The sequence below is a fragment of the Salmo salar genome, chromosome 07, assembly GCF_965601325.2.
Source record: "Salmo salar chromosome 07, fSalSal1, whole genome shotgun sequence".
NCBI lineage: Eukaryota > Metazoa > Chordata > Actinopteri > Salmoniformes > Salmonidae > Salmo > Salmo salar.
Genome location: NC_138297.1, coordinates 25,601,975 through 25,622,413, shown reverse-complemented (window position 1 = coordinate 25,622,413; position 20,439 = coordinate 25,601,975). Strand labels below are relative to the sequence as shown.

The 20,439-nt window shown below is 49.1% G+C and overlaps 1 protein-coding gene across 1 annotated transcript in view; it reads right to left on the bottom strand.

Annotated features, from left to right (window-relative positions):
* dnah2 (dynein, axonemal, heavy chain 2) overlaps positions 1 to 20,439 on the bottom strand; it is a 207,176-nt gene that overhangs the window by 65,556 nt on the left and 121,181 nt on the right. Inside the window, exons 41-46 of the mRNA XM_014206991.3 lie at positions 19,639 to 19,764; positions 18,337 to 18,555; positions 9,830 to 9,947; positions 4,703 to 4,839; positions 4,386 to 4,523; positions 3,965 to 4,123 (exon numbers count right to left, since the gene is read on the bottom strand). Of these exons, the coding sequence (XP_014062466.3) occupies positions 3,965 to 4,123; positions 4,386 to 4,523; positions 4,703 to 4,839; positions 9,830 to 9,947; positions 18,337 to 18,555; positions 19,639 to 19,764 (897 nt within the window). The remainder of the gene's footprint in view (positions 1 to 3,964; positions 4,124 to 4,385; positions 4,524 to 4,702; positions 4,840 to 9,829; positions 9,948 to 18,336; positions 18,556 to 19,638; positions 19,765 to 20,439) is intronic.

Sequence of the window (20,439 nt, the reverse complement as noted above, 5' to 3'; positions counted from 1 at the left end):
GACCGGTTGGCGGTGGGTCAGTCATGGTGTGGGGTGGCATTTCTTTGGGGGGCCGCACAGCCCTCCATGTGCTCGCCAGAGGTAGCCTGACTGCCATTAGGTACCGAGATGAGATCCTCAAACCCCTTGTGAGACCATATGCTGGTGCAGTTGGCCCTGGGTTCCTCCTAATGCAAGACAATGCTAGACCTCATGTGGCTGGAGTGTGTCAGCAGTTCCTGCAAGAGGAAGGCATTGATGCTATGGACTGGCCCGCCCATTCCCCAGACCTGAATCCAATTGAGCACATCTGGGACATCATGTCTCGCTCCATCCACCAACGCCATGTTGCACCACAGACTGTCCAGGAGATGGCGGATGCTTTAGTCCAGGTCTGGGAGGAGATCCCTCAGGAGACCATCCGCCACCTCATCAGGAGCATGCCCAGGCGTTGTAGGGAGGTCATACAGGCACGTGGAGGCCACACACACTACTGAGCCTCATTTTGACTTGTTTTAAGGACATTACATCAAAGTTGGATCAGCCTGTAGTGTGGTTTTCCACTTTAATTTTGAGTGTGACTCCAAATCCAGACCTCCATGGGTTGATAAATTGGATTTCCATTGATTATTTTTGTGTGATTTTGTTGTCAGCACATTTAACTATGTAAAGAAAAAAGTGTTTAATAAGATTATTTCTTTCATTCAGATCTAGGATGTGTTGTTTAAGTGTTCCCTTTATTTTTTTTGAGCAGTGTATAAACAGTACGGGCAACCCAAATTGAGTACTGGCACCTATTTGGCTTCCGGGTTAAGTGGGCATTGTGTCAAGAAGCAGTGCGGCTTGCCTGGGTCGTGTTTCGGAGGACGCACGGCTCTCGACCTTCGCCTCTCCCGAGTCCGTACGGGAGTTGCAGCGATGGGACAAGACTGTAACTACCAATTCGATACCATGAAATTGGGGAGAAAAAGGGGCAAAAAAAAATGTACAAATAACATAATAACTGCACCTCAGATTGCAGCCCAATAAATGCTTCACACAGTTCAAGTATCAGACACATCTCAACATCAACGGTTCAGAGGAGACTGTGTGAATCAGGTCTTCATGGTCAAATTGCTGCAAAGAAACCACCACTAAAGGACACCAATAATAAGAAGAGACTTGCTTGGCCCAAAAAACATGAGCAATGGACATTAGACGGGTGAAAATCTGGCCTTTGGTCTGATGAGTCCAAATGTGAGATTTTTGGTTTCAACCGCCGTGTCTTTGTGAGACGCAGAGGAAGTGAACGGATCTCTGCATGTGTGGTTCCCACCGTGAAGCATGGAGGAGGAGGTGTGATGGTGCTTTGCTGGTGACACTGTCAGTGATTTATTTAGAATTCAAGGCACACTTAACCAGCATGGCTACCACAGCATTCTGCAGCGATACGCCATCCCATCTGTTTGCGCTTAGTGAGACTATCATTTGTTTTTCAACAGGACAATGACCCAACAAACCTCCAGGCTGTGTAAGGGCTATTTGACCAAGAAGGAGAGTGATGGAGTGCTGCATCAGATGACCTGGCAACCCAATTGAGATGGTTTGTGTAACGATGTGCGCTGAGAGTCTGGAAGCAAGTTGAGGGAGTGAGTGTTTTAATAAATAAACGGAACATAATACAAAACAAGAAACTCGAACAGCACACAGACATGAAACTGAAACAGAAACAATGACGCCTGGGGAGGAACCAAAGGGAGTGACATATACAGTTGAAGTCGGAAGTTTACATACACCTTAGCCAAATACATTTAAACTCAGTTTTTCACAATTCCTGACATTTAATCCTAGTAAAAATTCCTTGTCTTAGGTCAGTTAGGATCACCACTTTATTTTAAGAATGTGAAATGTCCGAATAATAGTAGAGAGAATAATTTATTTCAGCTTTTATTTCTTTCATCACATTCCCAGTGGGTCAGAAGTTTACATACACTCAATTAGTATTTGGTAGCATTGCCTTTAAATTGTTTAACTTGGGTCAAACATTTCGGGTAGCCTTCCACAAGCTTCCCACAATAAGTTGGGTGAATTTTGGCCCATTCCTCCTGACAGAGATGGTGTGACTGAGTCAGGTTTCTAGGCCTCCTTGCTCACACACGCTTTTTCAATTATGCCCACAAATTTTCTATAGGATTGAGGTCAGGGCTTTGTGATGGCCACTCCAATACCTTGACTTTGTTGTTCTTAGGCCATTTTGCCACAACTTTGGAAGTATTCTTGGGGTCATTGTCCATTTGGAAGACCCATTTGCGACCAAGCTTTAACTTCCTGACTGATGTCTTGAGATGTTGCTTCACTATATCCACATAATTGTCCTGCCTCATGATGCAATCTATTTTGTGAAGTGCACCAGTCCCTCCTGCAGCAAAGTACCCCCACAACATGATGCTGCCACCCCCGTGCTTGACAGTTGGGATGGTGTTCTTCGGCTTGCAAGCCTCCCCCTTTTTCCTCCAAACATAACGATGGTCATTATGGCCAAACAGTTCTATTTTTGTTTCATCAGACTAGAGGACATTTCTCCAAAAAGTACGATCTTTGTCTCCATGTTCAGTTGCAAACCGTAGTCTGGCTTTTTTATGGCGGTTTTGGAGCAGTGGCTTCTTCCTTGTTGAGCAGCCTTTCAAGTTATGTCGATATAGGACTCATTTTACTGTGGCTATAGATACTTTAGTATCTGTTTCCTCCAGCATCTTCACAAGGTCCTTTTTGCTGGTGTTCTGGGATTGATTTGCACTTTTCGCACCAAAGTACGTTCATCTCTAGGAGACAGAACGCGTCTCCTTCCTGAGCGGCATGACGGCTGCGTGGTACCATAGTGTTCATACTTATGTACTATTGTTTGTACAGATGAACGTGGTACCTTCAGGCGTTTGGAAATTGCTCCCAAGGATGAAACAGACTTCTGGAGGTCTACAATTTTTTTGTAGACTTGGAGGTTTTGGCAGATTTCTTTTGATTTTCATGATGTCAAGCAAAGAGGCACTGAGTTTGAAGGTAGGCCTTGAAATACATCCACAGGTACACCACCAATTGACTCAAATTATGTCAATTAGCCTATCAGAAGCTACTAAAGCCATGACATCATTTTCTGGAATTTTCCAAGCTGTTTAAAGGCACAGTCAACTTAGTGTATGTAAACTTCTGATCCACTGGAATTGTGATACAGTGAATGATAAGTGAAATAATCTGTCTGTAAACAATTTTTGGAAAAATGACTTGTGTCATGCGCAATGACTCCAACCTAAGTGTATGTAAACTTCCCACTTCAACTGTATAGGGCAGGTAGTCAAGGAGGTGATGGAGTCCAGGTGAGTCTGATGACGCGCAGGTGCTCGTAACGATGGTGACAGGTGTGCGCCATAACGAGCAGCCTGGTGACCTAGAGGCCGGACAGGGAGCACACGTGACAGTACCCCCTCCCCGACACGCGGCTCCAGTCGCAGGACGTCGACCAAAATGACGATCCTGGGGATCAGGAGCGGACCGGTCACCTCTGCTGAGGCATGGGAAACCTGTTAATCTGGCTGAGACGTGGGAGCATGGTGACCTACAGCGCCGGAGAGAGAGCATACGTGACGGTACCCCCTCCCCGGCGCGTTCGGCTCCAGCCGCAGGACACCAATCAAAGGGACGATCCCGGGGATCCGGAGCGGACCGGTCGCCTCAGGCGCAGAAACCTGATGACCAGCTGAGGCGTGAGAGCCTGATGAGCCAGCTGAGACCTCCCCGGTTGCCTCGGTCGAGTCAAAATATCCGAGGGTGTGTTCTGTCCAATACTTACCCAGCGCTGGGTTAATAAATAACCCAAATTGGGTTGTTTTTAACCCAGCATTTTTTTGAATGTACAGTGCTTCAATGAGGCATTGAGATAAACAGTTAGTAACACATGTCAACTTAAGGTTAGTGTTGCCAGACGGTTTCTGTTGGTTGCCATGGTACATACCCCATTGTCGGGTGTGGCCAGTGAGTCGTAGAGGCGGCAGAGGGAGGAGACTCCATTGAGCTCGGTGATGGCCACCAGCTCCTTACAGCTGCGCCTCTTGAACGCTATGGTCTTCTCTGTGTACTTATCAAACAACCGCTTCAGGTAGTCCACTTCAACCTGCAGGGAGACGGAGGGAGGGAGAGAGAGAGAGAGGGGAGGGGGACGGGGGAGAGAGTGGGGTGCGAGCAAAAAGGCAAAAAGGGGAGAGAGGGAAGGAGAGAAGAGACAGAAGGAAAGGAGGGAGGGAGAGGGAGAGATGAGGGGGGAGATCGACGGGGCAAAGAAGAGAGAGAGAGGAGAGAGGAAAGAGAAAAGAAAGGGTTAATAATCAGAGCACCTTCATACAGCAGGTAAAGCTGTGGTGTAGCCAGCCTGTTACCTTCTGTCGTTTGTCCATCCAGGACTGGACGTAGGGCTTCCAGCCCAGGTCTGAGAAGTCGTTGTAGACCATCCCACAGCGAGACACCGTGGCTGGGGAAGCCTGGGACAGGTCCTCACACTCAAACAACAGAGACACCTACACACACAATACAAAATAAGATTATACTGTAACGGCCCTACATTGTGATCCTATATACTGTAGATAAGAACTTATAGATGGTAGTTACTGTACTATTTCTAGTATATCATTTTGAATGCAGACATTTGTGTGTGTTTGTGTGTGTGTGTGTGTGTGTGTGCGCGCTTGCATGTCACCTGTTCTGGCATGGAGATTCTCTCTCCGTTGATGAGAGTGAGAACCTTGTTGTCGTCCATGACAGAGTTCATGCTCTCGATCCACAGTGTGTCCACCGGGCCGTCAAAAACGATCCACTTTTCATCAGGCTTCTCATCTGGGCCCAGGGGTAGTGGGAAAGGGGGAGGGGGACAAGGTTAAGAGTGGGGCAGACACACGCATGCACATACGTACACATACACACACACGCAAATCACAACACAAACTGTGTCATCATCAATCTCATAGACTCTGGTCGCAGTCCAAACATGATATTTGTACCCCCTCGCCCTAGTCACTTCCCTAGGGGAAATCCCCGTCGAAACCGGATGCAGTTTGATTGCCATCTTAAGTGGAGGTCCAATTCAGAAACGTTGCCCCCCTCGGCTCTCAATTTAGCTCGAGGGAGTGAGTGAAGATCTTTGATCACTTGTGGGGTTGATATGACCCACAATTCAATGCAAACTGTAGTCACATGTCAAACTCTGGTGGCTGCGAAGTGTGAAATTCAATCAACACGGCTGCATTTTCAGCATGTCAGACAAAATTATGAAGCTTGCTTTCTAAGAAAAATATATATATATAGACAACGTTTGCAAAATGGCTTAATCTCATAATGAGGAGCTTATAAAACGTAACTCGATTCCTAAAAATATTTTGGGGAATTCTGAAATGTATTGGAATAAATGACTAAACCAGAAAACTAGCTAACCAGCTATAGATTACTGTAGCTAGCTACCTGACAGGAATGCTAGATAGCTACGTTAGCTGGCTAGGTACATTAATAGCATTAGGTTGGTTGTTTTTAAGCTCAACTTCTAGATTTCCACCAAGGACGTTGCCTCTCTGATCATCACTCTCCCTCGCGTGGGCAAGGGACATTTAAGGTTCACTCGGATGTGACGATGTAAAACGTCATTCAAGGGCTGAGGGTTTAGGGCTGTCTACTTTCGAGTTTGAAACGCAGCCCCTTTATCTACTCTGCCATATGCAACTCATTCACCAAACCACAGTACACAATCATCAGGTTCAACACTCTTGATATGGGAGACAGAGACACACAGCAGCCCCACTGGCTGTCCAGTGGTTAACCACACACCGCCATCATCAAACCTGTCACACACACACACACACACACACACACACACACACACACACACACACACACACACACACACACACACACACACACACACACACACACACACACACACACACACACACACACACACACACACACACACACACACACACACCCGCAGAGCAAACTGCCACATGCCTTCTGGGCTGATTCTCCACTTCATAAAGGGAGGGAGGGACAAAAAAGAGGAGGGAGAGAACATAAACAAACAGCAGATGGGATGGAGAGAACTGAACTGCACATCCTAACCTCCTGCCAAATATATGGCCATATTAGAGACACATATTTCCCTCAGATTACACAGACCCAGAGCCTCCCGAGTGGCGCAGTAGTCTAAGGCGCTGCAGTGCTAGCTGTGCCACTAGAGATCCAGGTTTGAGTCCAGGCTCTGTCGCGGAGACCCATGGGGCGGCGGACAATTGGCCCAGCGTCGTCCGGGTTAGGGGAGGGTTTGGCCGGCAGGGATGTCCTTGTCCCATCGCGCACTAGCGACTCCTGTGGCGGGCCGAGCGCAGTGCACGCTGACACGGTCGCCAGATGTATGGTGTTTCCTCTGGCACATTGGTGCTTCCGGGTTAAGTGGGCATTGTGTCAAGAAGCAGTGCGGCTTGGTTGGGTTGTGTTTCGGAGGACGCATGGCTCTCAACCTTCACCTCTCCCGAGTCCGTATGGGAGTTGCAGCGATGAGACAAGACTGTAACTACCAATTGGATACAACGAAATTGGGGAGAAAAAGGGGTAAAAAAATATATATATATTTTAATTTAAAAAAATAAAAAAAATAAAAAAAAAAGATAGAAGAGAAAAATAATATTCCACACTAAGATCTAAAGACAAGGATGTGGCAATATAACCCAGGATGATGATATGGGCACGCCCTGGAAAAAAAGATGTCAGGGATGGAAGGACAGAAGGTGAAAAGAAAAGAAGGCGGGAGGCAAAGTTGGATTGGTCGAGCACACGGCGCAGCATCACAACCTGCGCAGGCCTCTCACATGGCAGCAGAGAGCACTCCGTCCTTCCACTCGCTGTAGCCCAGGACATAGCAACCATACAGCTCTCCCTGAGACAGAGACTTGGGACTGATGGGGAACTCCTGTTGGGGAGGAGGGAGAGGAGGGGGCAACCAGGGTTGGCTAAAGACTGGGAGCCCAGGATATACAGTATGGAACACTTCCACAACGAAGGGCACCCAGGAAGAAGGTACGGGAGCATGGAAAGACAAAGAGGCAATGGGTGGAAGAGATGGGGAACAGACACTGAAATGAATGGTGGATATATAGGGGCACAAAATGTTCAATGGGAAGGAAAAGGGGGAACCAGAGAGATCCATAAAGGTAGAGAGTGGAGGGACAAGGTTAGCCTCCATTTGAGGTCATTCAGAAGAATAGATGGAATCAGTCTATATGAGTATAGGCACTGACGTACCGTATGAGTGTGTGGTCCTGTGACGAGCTACACAGCTTAACAGCCGCTCAGAGTGGAGACTCACACCGTCTCTCTGCATCAGTGTGCAGAGAGAGAGAGGAAGGAGAGAAGAGAGAGAAAGAGAAGGGGGAGAGAGAGAGAGAGAGAAGGGAGAGAGAGAAGGGGGAGAGAGAAGGGAGAGAGAGAGAAGGGAGAGAGAGAGAGAAGGGAGAGAGAGAGAAGGGAGAGAGAGAGACAGAAGGGAGAGAGAGAGAGAGAGAGAGAGAGAGTAGAGAGAGTAGAGAGTAGAGAGAGAGAGAGAGAGAGAGTAGAGAGAAGGCGAGAATCAGCAGGGACAGGGACCAGTTACACCCCCTCCAGTACACATAGTAGGACAGAGTGAGTGTGGGCTGGACCCACAGGGGAAGAGAACTGGGTTTGGCGAACACAGAAAGAACACAGTGTGACATTTAATCCTATTGAAACGCTTGGTGACAAAATGGTGGGTGTGCCATGGTGAACTATATAAAAGAATGGTGGACTCGTTTGTGTGATTAATGAAGAAATACCAAAATAGGGCAAATGAACAAACACTTTCCCTCTTAGTGGATTCCTGGTGTGAGTGTGTGTGCGAACATGTGTGTGTGTGTGTGTGTGTTTGTGTGTACGGCACTTGTTTGTACATGCTTGTGAGTGTGTGTTCTACTGGGACAGAGGCTAGTGCCAGCGGTGTGTGTGTGTGTTGAACGAGGCCTGGAGTTTGGCCTTGAGTGCCTACTCCCTCCTGTATCTCCAGTGAGCAGCACATGTACTGTGGAGCAGAGGGACTACAGAGCTGGAGAGGTAGAGAGAGAGAGAGGGGGAGAGCGAGGGAGTGGGGGAGAGAAGAGGGAGGCAGCAGATGAAACAGTAGTGTCTGTCTTCTGCTGTGTTGCTACAGGATTGGAGAGGGAGAAGAGAGGAGGGGGAGGGAGGGAGGGAGGGAGGGAGGGAGGAGAGGAGAGGAGAGGAGAGGAGAGGAGAGGAGAGGAGAGGACGGCAAGCACAGGAGGGTTGAAGAGAGGAAAGGGAGGAGAGGGAGGAGAGGAGGGGGAGATGAGGGGGGTAGGAGAAGAGAGGAGAGGAGGAGATAGGAGCGACCAAAAGGAGGAGAGGCGCTGAGAATGGAAGGAGGAGAAGGTAACAGCTCTCTGTAATGGCTGGCGACATGGAGGGATAAAGAGAGCGAAGAGAGAGAGAAGGCAGGAGTCCAGAGTGGCGGGTTGCCGGGGTGATTCTGATGGGCAGGATGCAGCTGTATGAGAAAAGCGTTTCTCTCTCTCTACCTCTTTGTTGCAGGTTGTTTTCTATGCCATGGTCTCGCTCTCTCAAGACTTAGATTGCCAGAGGAACCAAGGACTAGGGAGTGATGCAGCACACATACCTCACTTCCAATTTCAGGCCACATGACATCTCTCTCTCTCTCTCGATCAGGGATGGGAAACTTTGATGGGGGTGGGGGCTACAAAAAAACTGAACTCATCACGAAGGGCCGCAGTGGCTCGTGGGTCTGCATACTCATATCTATCCCCCCCACCCCCCACCCTCTGAGGAAAACTAAGCATTTTAAAGCTCATTTCCTGCTATTTTGCCATGGACACAGAGAGAAATTAGCAGTTTTAAAGTAAGTTTGCTATAATTCTACACATTCTGCCATGGGCCGGAGAGAAGATTTAGCAATTTTAGAACTAATTCCATGACATTCTACTCATTTTGCTATGGCACAGAGAGGAAAATGAGCTGTTTTACAGCTAATGTCCTGCAATTCTACACATTTTTCCATAGGGTGGAGAGAAATGTTTGAAATGTTTTATACTATAACTGGTCAGTAATTCAACCATGCTTACTACAAGTTTAGATAGCTGGACGCTAGACTAACTTACCAATGTAAAAAAAAATAGCTGACATGGGCTAATTGAGTGACTGCTGATGCACAACCACGTTTTTAAATGGCACCTTGTGTATTCTATTATTGTAACTCTCAATAATACTTTTTTTGGGGGGGGGGAAATGGTACAAAAGGGGGGTCATTCGCCCTTCGGGTCGCCAGCTGCCCATCCCTGCTCTAGATGTTAAAAGTGCCCTGGGCTCTCAATCTCCCACATACGTTGGTGTCGTTCTATACTTCGATGGTATTACTGCTCTCCCCAACTAAAGCCTACTGCGCCAGGGCTATTCAATTCGGATCACTGTTGGCTTTCATCCTTCCCCTCTAATCAGGAACTGATTCAGACCTGGGACAACAACATGTGAGTGGAAGTCTAGTGGACAGTCAGTGACATTGAGGACAGTCTCTGGTCTACTCTAATAGAAATCCAATATCGGGGTTCAAACACTATTCGAATCCTTTCAAATACTTTGAGCGTTTGCTTTAACCTGCCAAGGGTGCCAAATGGGCGGGGCTCGCACTCCTGGGACTTTACTATTGGTTCCACTGTGCCAGGCAAGATCAATCAAGCACAGCTAAAGTATTTGAAATGATTTTTGAACCCAGGTCTGCTATCTGTATAATGTCTAGTACCTGCGCAAGCCCCTCTCATGAGGGAGGAGAGCACCCCGTCGGTCCACTCGTTGGTGGACAGGTCGTATTCTCCATACAGCTCCCCGAGGCTCACCGCCTTGGGGTTCAGAGGGCATTCCTGCATGGCGGGCACACACAGGTCAACAGGCAAAGGTCAAGGGTGAAGAGGTCAATCAGTGAGAGCATAAATAAGTCTCAAACGACACTCTATTCTCCATATTATGCACTATCTTAAGGGGAAAAGGTTGTTATTTTAGATTTGCCCTAAAAGTGGAAAAGGAGGGAAGGGGTAGGGGTTACAGAATGACAAGAGAGAGAAAGACACGGACAGACAGAGAGAGAGGGGACATGTTGATATCGCGTGGTTGCATAGAATAGCAACGTGCATGCCCGCCCACCTGAGGATCTGTCTTTTTCAACCATCTAGTTCCTGTGTTTGAGGGGTGCAAAATCCACTTGTCACTTAAATCTCGCTGGATTGACTGCTTTCATTTTACTGCGATTCTATCATACTCTCGCTTGTGCCTGTTGTTTTTTCCCCGTTAACCTTACGACTGCGGAAACGTTTGATATGACCTGTCAAACACACCCCGGTAATGGCCGGAATGGTCTTTCTGTTGAGTATGTAAGAACGCTAAAGCCTTGTCTGGGATTTAACGCCCCGTCACGACACTTACAGCACAAGAAGGAGAGACAGAGAACTTTATTTTGATGGGTGTTCATTTTATGGGGAAATGAAAAAAACGAATCATTTAATACAGTTGAAATGTTTACAAATGAGATTAACTGAAATGAAAGCAACTTGTGAATATGAGCCCTTGGATCATAGTGATTTTATGTCTGATCTCCCAAACAATGTGAAGTGTGTTTAGATAGGTGGCATCTAGAGCCAAGCCTGTTTGTGAGTACAGGTAGGGTAAACAGAGCAGGTTAGTACAGGTAGGGTAAACAGAGCAGGTGAGTACAGGTAGGGTAAACAGAGCAGGTGAGTACAGGTAGGGTAACAGAGCAGGTGAGTACAGGTAGGGTAAACAGAGCAGGTGAGTACAGGTAGAGTAGACAGAGCAGGTGAGTACAGGTAGAGTAGACAGAGCAGGTGAGTACAGGTAGGGTAAACAGAGCAGGTGAGTACAGGTAGGGTAACAGAGCAGGTGAGTACAGGTAGGGTAAACAGAGCAGGTGAGTACAGGTAGAGTAGACAGAGCAGGTGAGTACAGGTAGAGTAGACCTGCTCTGTCTACCCTCCCTGCACTCACCTGCTCTGTCTACCCTGCCTGCACTCACCTGGACAGAGCAGGTGAGTACAGGTAGGGAGGACATAGCAGGTGAGTACAGGTAGGGAGGACAGAGCAGGTGAGTACAGGTAGGGTGGACAGAGCAGGTGAGTACAGGTAGGGTAGACAGAGCAGGTGAGTGCAGGTAGGGTTGACAGAGCAGGTGAGTGCGGGTAGGGTAAACAGAGCAGGTGAGTGCAGGTAGGGTGGACAGAGCAGGTGAGTGCAGGTAGGATGGACAGAGCAGGTGACTACAGGTATGGTAGACAGAGCAGTTGAGTGCAGGTAGGGTAAACAGAGCAGGTGAGTGCAGGTAGGGTCGACAGAGCAGGTGAGTGCAGGTAGGGTAGACAGAGCAGGTGAGTACAGGTAGGGTGGACAGAGCAGGTAAGTGCAGGTAGGGTGGACAGAGCAGGTGAGTGCAGGTAGGGTAGACAGAGCAGGTGAGTACAGGTAGGGTAGACAGAGCAGGTGAGAACAGGTATGGTAGACAGAGCAGGTGAGAACAGGTAGGGTAGACAGAGCAGGTGAGTACAGGTAGGGTAGAAGGGGCAGGTGAGTACAGGTAGGGTAAACAGAGCAGGTGAGTGCAGGTAGGGTGGACAGAGCAGGTGAGTGCAGGTAGGGTAGACAGAGCAGGTGAGTACAGGTAGGGTAGACAGAGCAGGTGAGAACAGGTAGGGTAGACAGAGCAGGTGAGTACAGGTAGGGTAGAAGGGGCAGGTGAGTACAGGTAGGGTAAACAGAGCAGGTGAGTGCAGGTAGGGTGGACAGAGCAGGTGAGTGCAGGTAGGGTGGACAGAGCAGGTGAGTGCAGGTAGGGTGGACAGAGCAGGTGAGTGCAGGTAGGGTAGACAGAGCAGGTGAGTGCAGGTAGGGTAAACAGAGCAGGTGAGTACAGGTAGGGTAAATAGAGCAGGTGAGTGCAGGCAGGGTAAACAGAGCAGGTGAGTGCAGGTAGGGTACACAGAGCAGGTGAGTGCAGGTAGGGTACACAGAGCAGGTGAGTGCAGGCAGGGTAGACAGAGCAGGTGAGTACAGGTAGGGTGGACAGAGCAGGTGAGTACAGGTAGGGTAGACAGAGCAGGTGAGTACAGGTAGGGAGGACAGAGCAGGTGAGTACAGGTAAGGTAGACAGAGCAGGTGAGTACAGGTAGGGTGGACAGAGCAGGTGAGTACAGGTAGGGTGGACAGAGCAGGTGAGTACAGGTAGGGTGGACAGAGCAGTTGAGTACAGGTAGGGAGGACAGAGCAGGTGAGTACAGGTAGGTTGGACAGAGCAGGTGAGTACAGGTAGGTTGGACAGAGCAGGTGAGTACAGGTAGGGTGGACAGAGCAGTTGAGTACAGGTAGGGTGGACAGAGCAGGTGAGTACAGGTAGGGTGGACAGAGCAGGTGAGTACAGGTAGGGAGGGCAGAGCCGGTGAGTACAGGTAGGGTAACAGAGCAGGTGAGTGCAGGTAGGGTAGACAGAGCAGGTGAGTGCAGGTAGGGTGGACAGAGCAGGTGAGTGCAGGTAGGGTAGACAGAACAGGTGAGTGCAGGTAGGGTGGACAGAGCAGGTGAGTGCAGGTAGGGTAGACAGAGCAGGTGAGTGCAGGTAGGTTGGACAGAGCAGGTGAGTGCAGGTAGGGTGGACAGAGCAGGTGAGTGCAGGTAGGGTGGACAGAGCAGGTGAGTGCAGGTAGGGTGGACAGAGCGGGTGAGTGCAGGTAGGGTAGACAGAGCAGGTGAGTGCAGACAGAGCAGGTGAGTGCAGGTAGGGTGGACAGAGCAGATGAGTGCAGGTAGGGTAAACAGAGCAGGTGAGTGCAGTTAGGGTAGGACAGAGCAGGTGAGTGCAGGTAGGGTAAACATAGCAGGTGAGTGCAGGTAGGGTGGACAGAGCAGGTGAGTGCAGGTAGGGTGGACAGAGCAGGTGAGTGCAGGTAGGGTAAACAGAGCAGTTGAGTACAGGTAGGGTGGACAGAGCAGGTGAGTGCAGGTAGGGTGGACAGAGCAGGTGAGTGCAGGTAGGGTGGACAGAGCAGGTGAGTGCAGGTAGGGTGACAGAGCAGGTGAGTGCAGGTAGGGTAGACAGAGCAGGTGAGTGCAGGTAGGGTAGACAGAGCAGGTGAGTGCAGGTAGGGTAGACAGAGCAGGTGAGTGCAGGTAGGGTTGACAGAGCAGGTGAGTGCAGGTAGGGTTACAGAGCAGATGAGTGCAGGTAGGGAGGACAGAGCGGGTGAGTGCAGGTAGGGTAGACAGAGCAGGTGAGTGCAGGTAGGGTTGACAGAGCAGGTGAGTACAGGTAGGGTAGACAGAGCAGGTGTGTACAGGTAGGGTGGACAGAGCAGATGAGTGCAGGTAGGGTAAACAGAGCAGGTGAGTGCAGGTAGGGTGGACAGAGCAGATGAGTGCAGGTAGGGTGGACAGAGCACAAAATTGAGACTCTGCATGCAGAATTCTGCAAAAACATCCTATGTGTAAAATGTAGAACACCAAATAATGCATGCAGAGCAGAATTAGGCCGATACCCGCTATTTATCAAAATCCAGAAAAGAGACGTTAAATTCTACAACCACCTAAAAGGAAGCGATTCCCAAACCTTCCATAACAAAGCCATCACCTACAGAAGGATGAACCTGGAGAAGAGTCCGCTAAGCAAGCTGGTCCTGGGGCTCTGTTCACAAACACAAACACACCCCACAGAGCCCCAGGACAGCAACACAATTAGACCCAACCAAATCATGAGAAAACAAAAAAATAATTACTTGACACATTGGAAAGAATTAACATAAAAACTGAGCAAACTAGAATGTTATTTGGCCCGAAAAAGAGAGTACACAGTGGCAGAATACCTGACCACTGTGACTGACCCAAACTTAATGAAAGCTTTGACTATGTACAGACTCAGTGAGCATAGCCTTGCTATTGAGAAAGGCCGCTGTAGGCAGACCTGGCTCTCAAGAGAAGACAGGCTATGTGCACACTGCCCACAAAATGAGGTGGAAACTGAGCTGCACTTCCTAACCTCCTGCCAAATGTATGACCATATTAGAGGACTCATATTTCCCTCAGTAGAGACACATATTTCCCTCAGTAGAGACACATATTTCCCTCAGTAGAGACACATATTTCCCTCAGTAGAGACACATATTCCCTCAGATTAAACAGATCCACAAAGAATTAGAAAACAAACCCGATTTTGATAAACTCCCATATCTACTGGGTGAGATACCACAGCAGCAAGATGTGTGACCTGTTGCCACAAGAAAATTCAACCAGTGAAGAACAAACACCATTGTAAATACAACCCATATTTATGTTTATTTATTTTCCCTTTTGTACTTTAACCATTTGTACATCATTACAACACTGTATATAGACATTATATGACATTTGTAATGTCTTTATTCTATTGGAACTTCTGTGAGTGTAATGTTTACTGTTCATTTTTATTGTTTATTTCACTTTTGTATATTATCTATTTCACTTGCTTTGGCAATGTAAACATATGTTTCCCATGCTAATAAAGCCCCTTGAATTGAATTGAGAGAGAGAGAGAGAGAGAGAGAGACAGAGAGAGAGAGAGAGAGAGAGAGGGAAAAAGAGAGAGAGAGAGAGAGAAAGAGAGAGACAGAGAGAGAGAGAGAGAGAGAGAGAGAGAGAGAGAAAGAGAGAGACAGAGAGAGAGAGAGAGAGAGAGAGGGAAAAAGAGAGAGAGAGAGAGAAAGAGAGAGACAGAGAGAGAGAGAGAGTGCGAGCGAGAGAGAGAGAGAGGGAAAGAGAGAGAGAGCGAGAGGCGGAGGTGACGCATGGTGAGAGATAGCTAGAGACCCGATATAGATATGCAAAGAGCAGGGTGTTGAGTCAGAAATGCAAAAAAGAACAAACGAAGAAAGGCAGACTCAGGGAGAGAAGAGAAAGCGGAACAAACAGAGCGAGAGAGAGACACGTGGGGTTGAGTTACATAGAGAGCAAGAATCCTAAAACCAAAGAGAATTACAGCAACCACAGGAAGTTCCACACAGAGAGACACAGAGAATAACCCACCACTGAGACAGACACACCGGGAATAGGAATGAACATGTTATGAATGATGGATTACACAAATACAATGATAAGAATAGAGACAGTTGTGATGTATGGCCTAAAAAAGGTAGACAATAAATAGGATGGTTAAGAACGTTGGGCAAGTAACCGGAAAGGTGACTGGTTCGAAACCCGGAGCCGACTAGGTGTAAAACCTGTCTATTTGCCCTTCACCAAGGCACTTAACCCTGATTGGTCCTGTAAGGAGCTCTGGATAGGAGCGTCTGCTAAATGACTCACATGTACGTGTAAATGGAGTGATAGGTGAAATGAGGAGAAGGAGAAAAGGGGGGATGGTAAGGTACAGGGCAGTGAAAGTGAGGAAGGTGTGTTGGAGGTGACTCAAGTAAAACATCAGATCAAATCAACAGTAAAACTGAAGCACATTTCCTGAGACACACACATGAAAGCACCAAAAAATAAAAAAATAAATATTTTTTAAACAAGACTCCAGGAACATCATTAAAAAAAGGGAACTTGGAAACACAACGCACCTCTCCTCCCCTCCTCCCTCTCTCCATCCCTCCCTCTGTTTGCCTATTTTTAACCACATCTGGAGGAGCCACGTGAGGAGGGAAGGAGGGAGGAAGGGGAGAGCCACTGAGAGAGCGCGGCAGAGAAAAACAACCCTGCAACAAAGAGGCAGAGAGCTTCAGAGAGAAACACCAGCCCCGTGATCTGTAGCACCACGCCAACTGGGGCAGCATCAAACAGCAGCTACTGCTCGCTCACTTAAACGCACCGCTACAAAACATATTTGGGACTAGAAAGCCAACGGTAAGCCGCGGCAATTAACGCCAGCTGTGAACTAACTCTCTGCCTCTTCTTGCGTCGAGTGTCGAGCCGCCCCCCTGTGTGTGTTTCCCAGCCAACCGTTAGTCAACAACAGTGTGTGTGTGTGTGTGTGTGTGTGTGTGTGTCTCTCTGTGGGGAGTGGGGGAGCAGAGAGCTGCAGAGAGTCTTTAATATGGGTGGTTAGGGTACTCTTCTGCAGTGAAGTATATATTTTTGTGGCTGGATTGTCTCTGAGCTCAGGACACAACAGAGCGTTGTAATGGCGCCGGATAAACGCATATTACTGCCATTCTAATGAGACAGACAGGGACACAGAGAGAGGGAGAGAGAGAGAGAGAGACCAGAGAGAGACAGAGGGAAAGAGATCGAGCAAAATAGTTGGAGAGAGAGAGCAGGAGAGCAGACGAGCAAAGTACACTCAACATCCTGTGAGAAGATGAGGAGGAGGAGGAGGAGAATTTCCTTCCTCTCCTCTTTCTCTCCTCTCAGACTCGAAGAGATGATTTGGAGACTTAATCCGTCTCTCCACTCAGCCCATCTACCCACCCATCTGCCTCTCCTAACTCCCTCTCTCTCAGAACGCCCTTAAAATGATTACTCTACCCTCTGAAGATCATGAGATCCACTCAATTAGACAGGATAGGGCCGTCTGGGAGCCCAGGGGACCCATGGGAAGCCAGGATGAGTGGAGAGAGCTTAGTGCCTAGTGCAGGATGGGCCAACAGACCAATGAGACGTGGGGATGGAGGGAGGCGGGGAGGAAATGTATATGATGTTAACGGAGCGTGCTGATAGGTGTGAGATATTCTACAGCAGTAACACTGAGGGTGTGATAACAGCTTCTAGAATGGATCATTTGTTGGAAGGGCTCCTCCGGGAGAGACGCTTGATGTGAGATGGGAACAGGAGATGTGGAATGGTTTGACGGAGTGGGAAAAACCTACGTACAGACAGAGAGATGGGCCTATACATAGTTACGGGGCTGCTGATGTAGGAAGTAAAGAAACAGACAGACAGGCAGAACATTGGGCCCAATGTAGTGTACACACAGAGGCAATTACAAATGGACAAACAGGTAGATAGAGAAATGGTCCCTATTGCACTGTATTTTAGGCTTGGTGCAGGAGCAAGGTCAGAAAGCCAACAGAGGACCAGACTGACGGACCAGAGAGAGGGACCAGACAGACAGACGGACCAGAGAGAGGGACCAGACAGACAGACGGACCAGAGAGGGGGACCAGACAGACAGACGGACCAGAGAGAGGGACCAGACAGACAGACGGACCAGAGAGAGGGACCAGACAGACAGACGGACCAGAGAGAGGGACCAGACAGACAGACGGACCAGAGAGGGGGACCAGACAGACAGACGGACCAGAGAGAGGGACCAGACAGACAGACGGACCAGAGAGAGGGACCAGACAGACAGACGGACCAGAGAGGGGGACCAGACAGACAGACGGACCAGAGAGGGGGACCAGACAGATAGACGGACCAGAGAGAGGGACCAGACAGACAGACAGACAGACAGACCAGAGAGAGGGACCAGACAGACAGACAGGCGGACCAGAGAGAGAGACCAGACAGACAGACAGACGGACCAGAGAGAGAGACCAGACAGACAGACAGACAGACAGACAGACAGACAGACAGACAGACAGACAGACAGACAGACAGACAGACAGACAGACCGGAGAGAGGGACCAGACAGACAGACAGGCGGACCGGAGAGAGGGACCAGAGAGACAGACAGACGGACCGGAGAGAGGGACCAGAGAGACAGACAGACGGACCGGAGAGAGAGACAGACAGACGGACCGGAGAGAGGGACCAGAGAGACAGACAGACGGACCAGAGAGTGGGACCAGACAGACAGACGGACCGGAGAGAGGGACCAGACAGACAGACAGACGGACCAGAGAGTGGGACCAGACAGACAGACGGACCAGAGAGTGGGACCAGACAGATAGACGGACCAGAGAGGGGGACCAGACAGACAGACAGACAGACCAGAGAGAGGGACCAGACAGACAGACAGACCAGAGAGAGGGACCAGACAGATAGACGGACCAGAGAGAGGGACCAGACAGACAGACAGACCAGAGAGAGAGACAGACAGACAGACCAGAGAGAGGGACCAGAGAGACAGACAGACGGACCGGAGAGAGGGACCAGACAGACAGACAGACGGACCGGAGAGAGGGACCAGAGAGACAGACAGACGGACCGGAGAGAGGGACCAGACAGACAGACTAACGGACCGGAGAGAGGGACCAGAGAGACAGACAGACGGACCGGAGAGAGGGACCAGAGAGACAGACAGACGGACCGGAGAGAGGGACCAGAGAGACAGACAAGACGTACCCGGACCAGGTTGAACCCGGGCTCTCCCTTGCGGTGCATGGTCGTCAGGGTGCTCTGCAGGGTCCTCCAGGTGACCGTCTTGCCGCTGCCCGTCTTGCCCACGATCATGGTGGAGTGTCTGGAGTTCTTGGTCTCGTACAGCTGGATGACCTTGGTCAGGGTGAAGGGGGTCACCTGGAGACAGGCCTGACGCAGCTCCGCCTCGATCGTCTCTCGCAGCTTCGGGGAGAGGGGGAGGAGAGGAAGCGATGGATGGAGAGAAAGAAGCAGATACAGAGACAGAGGGACGGATGGACAGAGTTAGTGAAACAGTATTCAGGGCTACTTGCTGAGACCCGGTCTGCCCTGGGGCATCTGGTACAGAGCAGTCAGAGGGTCTGAATTATACATCTGAACAACGCTGACCAACACAAGCATTCGGTGTAGTTACAACGCAACAATGTAAACCCTTTAGAGTATTTATCTCTACCCCACCCTCCCAACCCCTCCCCTCCCTATTTCTGCACCTGTACCAGTGGGACTGGGATAGACTGTTTATAAGCAGGCCAAATAAACAGCTAGATGAATAAATATCCTCCTCTCTCTCTCTCTCTCTCTCTCTCTCTCTATCTCTCTCTCTCTCTCTCTCGCTCTCTCTCTCTCTCTCTCTCTCTCTCTCTCTCTCTCTCTCTCTCTCTCTCTCTCTCTCTCTCTCTCTCTCTCTCTCTCTCTCTCTCTCTCTCTCTCTGTCTCTCTCTCTCTCTCTCTCTCTCTCTCTCTCTCTCTCTCTCTAACATGCAGAGCCGATGCAGAGTGGAGCAGCTCAACACACTGAATTATTTATGGAGATGTGATGCGGCATTTTTCAACTTGGCTCACTCACGTCTCGGTAGTGTGAAAAGCAGATGGCACATTTTAGAGACGGCAGTCGCGTGTGGAGAGAGAGGAAGAGAGAGAGAGAGAGAGAGAGAGAGAGAGAGAGGGGACTAGAGAGATGGAAGGATAGCTACAGTCCTCTCTCCAGAAGTGATTCGCTCCCCCACTCCTCCGCTTCTCAGTCCCACCACGGGTTGATCAGACCGCTAACGTGTATGTGTCCCCCCCATCATCAGACAAAAGCACAGTGAGTGTCCGTTACCTGAAGCAGAGAACTTTCAGTTCTCAGAGACTCGTTCATTAGTTAATGCATTAGGCCTATCTGCTTTGACAGGCTCCAACGACTAATCCTTTTCAGTTCAAGTGTAAAACTGGGAAGCCACTTTATTTTTCACTAACGGTGGGGATTTCCATGGCGGGGAGGTGTGTGTGTGTGTGCATGGGTACCTTTCCGTAGTCGATAGTAGGGGTCTCCACCGCGGGGAAGAGGTCCTGGATGATTCCGTTGAACAGAGGCAGGTCGACGGAGGCCAGCTTCGCGATGTTCATGTCTTTCATAGACATCAGCAGGATCTGATCAGGGGTAAGAGGTCAGGGGGTGACATCACATCCTGTTTGAGCCACAGCGAGGTATAGTTTTCTGTCTTTGACATGAATTGACTTTAAATACAACTGTACACAAGGTTCTCGTTCGATCACCACCGACTTAACTTTTACAACATCAACAGAAACTTAACAAATGCGAGGAACTGTGAATTTATACAAAAGTACAGAGGAACGACTGAAGCTCGCTATCAGGTAAAGATGAATCCTTTTCAAGTTTACTTTTCAAGTTTTTGTCCTCTTTGATACATTTTTTTCATCACAGTGTCAGGCACCCTTTCGGGTGTTAGGCACACTTTTATGGTGTCAAACTCTCATCTGCATTCTGTGTCTCTGCGTCTCTCTGAGAGAGCACACAACACACACACACACACACACACACACACACACACACACACACACACACACACACACACACACACACACACACACACAGAGGTCAGATGGATTGAATTACAGTTCTATTCAGGAGATTAATAGAAAAGTGCCGTTGGCCAATTTATTCAAAGGTAGATTTCTATCTATCTTTTGCTCTCTGACGTCTGTCTGCCTGTCTGTCTGTCTGCCTACCAGACTCTGTCTCTTAGACTTTTTATCTTTCTCTCTAGAAACTGACTCACATGTCATCGAATTGAACCCAATGCT